The following is a 3,356-nucleotide window of genomic DNA, read 5'->3' on the forward strand; positions in this document are numbered from 1 at the left end:
TTGGTACGTGTTTTGGATCGCTTCTCTGTGGCTTTACCCGACTTTGGCCCTGATACAGTCGCCGTGTGCACTGGGGGTAGATAGGCTTGTGTATGGTAAGAGCTCTGTGTATGCATCTGTGTATGCTTGTGTACCTCTCTATTTGCCTCCGTGGGCGTGTGTGTGTGTGTGTGTGTCTGTACGTGGGCGTCTATCAACCTTTGCTGTTCTTCCTCTTGCTGTTGTGCTTGGAATCTCTGCCACAGATCTCCCCCACTGCCTATAGTACGTGCTGGGGGGTCTACATTTCGCCCAGCTGAGTGCACAGTCCCATCCGACATGGTCGTATTCTCACTCGCAAACGCTCTCGTTGTACTCTCCGCTTGAGTCAGCTTCGCCCCACTCCCTGCCGCACCTACTGTGTGCGTAGACGTGTCTGTGCCTGTGTTCGGTGCTACAATCCTTGCAGCAGGCCTCTGGACGACGGGAATGGCTCTATCTGTGTGCTGTACGCCAATGAGATCGCTGGATTCCGCGTGCACGTCTGTTGTCATAGCGGCACTATAGCGTGGTGGGGCTAGTGCTAGCGGCGTACCCTGTTTCCCACCCACTCTCCTTCCTCCACCCTCAGCCCGGGTGCTCTCCCTGATTTGTACCGCCGATACGGGCACCCATACTGACGCTTGGGCCTCCGATGGGGCTGTGTGGGGCAGTTCGGTACCTTCGGCCCTTTTTACTTCCGGGGACAGGCTCGGGTACAGCGGCGGTGGTAGTGTGCCACTGCCGGGTGCCTCTGCCCGTTTCTTTCCGTCAGACACCCCTGATTCACCCAGTGCTTGTCTGCTCGCTGTATTCGTACCACTCGCCCCGTCTCCGTATGTCGGCTCATTCGTATGTATTCTCTGCCCGGGTTGTGGATGGGGCTTGGGTTTAGGGTTGGGGTTGGGCTGGTCTTGGCTCGCCTCACTGTCTGTCACCGTGGTAGACTGGGTTGGAGGTTCAAACTTGCACATGAGCTTCTGCACACTGCCATTGCGGTTCGCCAAGCGCCTGGGCGGCGGTGGAGGGGGCCTTCGCCTTGTCGTATTTGTCGCATTTGTATACGACACCACTCTTGTTGCGGTCAGAGAGCCTGCGTCTCGCACAGGAGCCGCATGCACACTAATTAGATTGACCCGGTTGCTGGCCCCTTTGATTCTCCCCAATTGCCCGGTCACACCCGGACCTGAATCTGCGGGTCGCTTAGAGGCACCCACTGACTGAGCCTGGTTTTTGACCCTGGCTTCACTGTAAGAGGTCCTGCATGCGGTAGTATCGGATACACTCGCATCGCTAACTAGGACAGGTGGTGCACATTGGTTGTCATGACTACGCACAGTCACCAGCTCCTCTCTCTTGATCGCCTTGGTCGCACAGTTATTGACTGCACCCTGTTGGGCTGCAGAATCCAAACCCACATCCCCAGTTGTGTTGGTCCGACCGTTCTTAGCAGGTACTACCCCACTATACCTACCGCCATCGGCGACCCCACTAGACGTCCGTACATCCTGCCCCACCCTCTCACAGACACCCGAGGGCGTTTCGAGCGTTTCGAGGGCGGCTGCCTGTACTTGCTCGATCCCTCTACACGCACCATCAGACCCCTCCAACAACAGGCTGAACCGCATACCCCGTCGACGCTCGCTGATACAGCGCTTGGTCTCTCGCATAGTCAGTTGAGCCACAGGCCCAGCAGAGGGGCACGGACTACTCGACGTGTACGAGTGGGAGTGTGAACTCGTTGATACGTTCACACAACTTCTGGGGCCAGGTTGTGACTCCGCGCCTTTCAGTACTGAGGCCGCGTGCGTGGTCTTACTGGGTAGACGTGCACTGGAGTCTCGCCCCAGTTGCAGCGTATCTGGGTCGTCACCCCCCACGACTGGTACCGTGTGCATGTCTTGTCTCCATGGCCCGCTATCCTTGTTTCTAGAAGTAGTGTTATCCTTGTTATTAGAAACGGTGCTGTCCTTGTTACTAGACGCAGTGCTTGGTATCGAGTGGTCAGTGGGATTGCCCTGATCCACCACCACCCACTCATCCGAATCACACTCCCCCTCGACATCGTCACAAGTTCGCGTGGCCTGGTTGCCGTGGTTTCCTGATCCGAGATTCTGATTAGGTGCCTGAGCCACAGCATCCTGAGGCTGTTTTGCACACGTGCCCTCTGGATTGACCTGTTGGCTTGCCTGTGTGTAGTCTCGCTGTGTCGTCGCGGTTGTGTCATTGTCATGTACACCTCTTACAGCTTCGCCTTTGAGGGGTTGTACTTCAACATCACCTCCAAGTTCCTTGTTAATTAGGTGTAGTGGCCTTTTCTTTGGAATCGGGGGCGGTCGATTCTTGGCTTTGCCTTGGTTCGGAGTACGAGACTGGAAGGACGGACAGCAGTGCAACGGGTGGTGCGTACGGAATTCAAATAAGATTAGAAGTGAGTGGGTAGAAGAAGAGAGTTCCCGAGAGTGCCGCTGTAACGTTGAAGGAGTGTATTAGACACCTGAGTCCAACTAAGGGAATATAATGTACCTATACTACAGTTAATTTCAGTACCAGACATTGCTAAAACTCGCAGTTCTTGTAATACACAACATCACATACCTGATTCGCTGTCTTCTTGTTCCTGCCCTGGCCTGGTTTGGGGGACTTCATATACCCCGGACCAGGAGAGTTGGATAAATGAGACAACTTGTGCCCACTTTCGTCCCGCTTTGCATTGTTCACAGCCTCCAGTTCAGCCACAAGTGCTGGCTTATTGTCCACATCGATAGCTATACACTCATTTGCCCCTCCAGCTACCACACCGTAAATTTTGGCCCTGTTTTCAGATGCACCGGTTCCATTTGCCTTGTATGAGGGCAGGTGTTCTAAGCTGGCACAGGAGCGGGCACTGGGTCGGCGAACAGGCGACGGACTTATAGCGACTGTCGTGCTTTGCTGTTTTAAAATATCCGGGTGCATACAGTTAGTGAAAGCAGTGTGTGTGTAGAGGTACAGCGACTGTAGTGACATCTCCTGGCCATTGCAGTAGTCCCTGTGAATATTGCGACTATATAATAACACGAACGTTTCGTCCATACGATATTGTCAGACACGCATAACCATGAAGGATGTATAAGATTTTTACTAATATTTGTATATATGACTATATATATATATATATATATAATAAATAAATATATATATATATATATATATATATATATATATATATATGTATATTTGTATATATATATTAAATTATAATAAATTATATTCAATTATATAGATATACATTCACGCATATATATATATATATATATATGGATGTATATGGATTTATTCTTTTTGTATGTATGTTT

General features: G+C 51.4%; 1 protein-coding gene across 1 annotated transcript in view; it reads right to left on the minus strand.

Moving 5' to 3' along the window:
• Positions 1 to 182: 182 nt before the first annotated feature.
• Positions 183 to 3,356, minus strand: part of SARC_10067 (hypothetical protein) — a gene marked incomplete at its 3' end in the record, with an annotated part of 3,889 nt that continues 715 nt past the window's right edge. The window contains exons 2-3 of the mRNA XM_014295896.1: positions 2,617 to 2,952; positions 183 to 2,390 (exon numbers count right to left, since the gene is read on the minus strand). Of these exons, the coding sequence (XP_014151371.1) occupies positions 183 to 2,390; positions 2,617 to 2,952 (2,544 nt within the window). The remainder of the gene's footprint in view (positions 2,391 to 2,616; positions 2,953 to 3,356) is intronic.

This window comes from Sphaeroforma arctica (assembly GCF_001186125.1).
Source record: "Sphaeroforma arctica JP610 unplaced genomic scaffold supercont1.1126, whole genome shotgun sequence".
Lineage (NCBI taxonomy): Eukaryota > Ichthyosporea > Ichthyophonida > Sphaeroforma > Sphaeroforma arctica.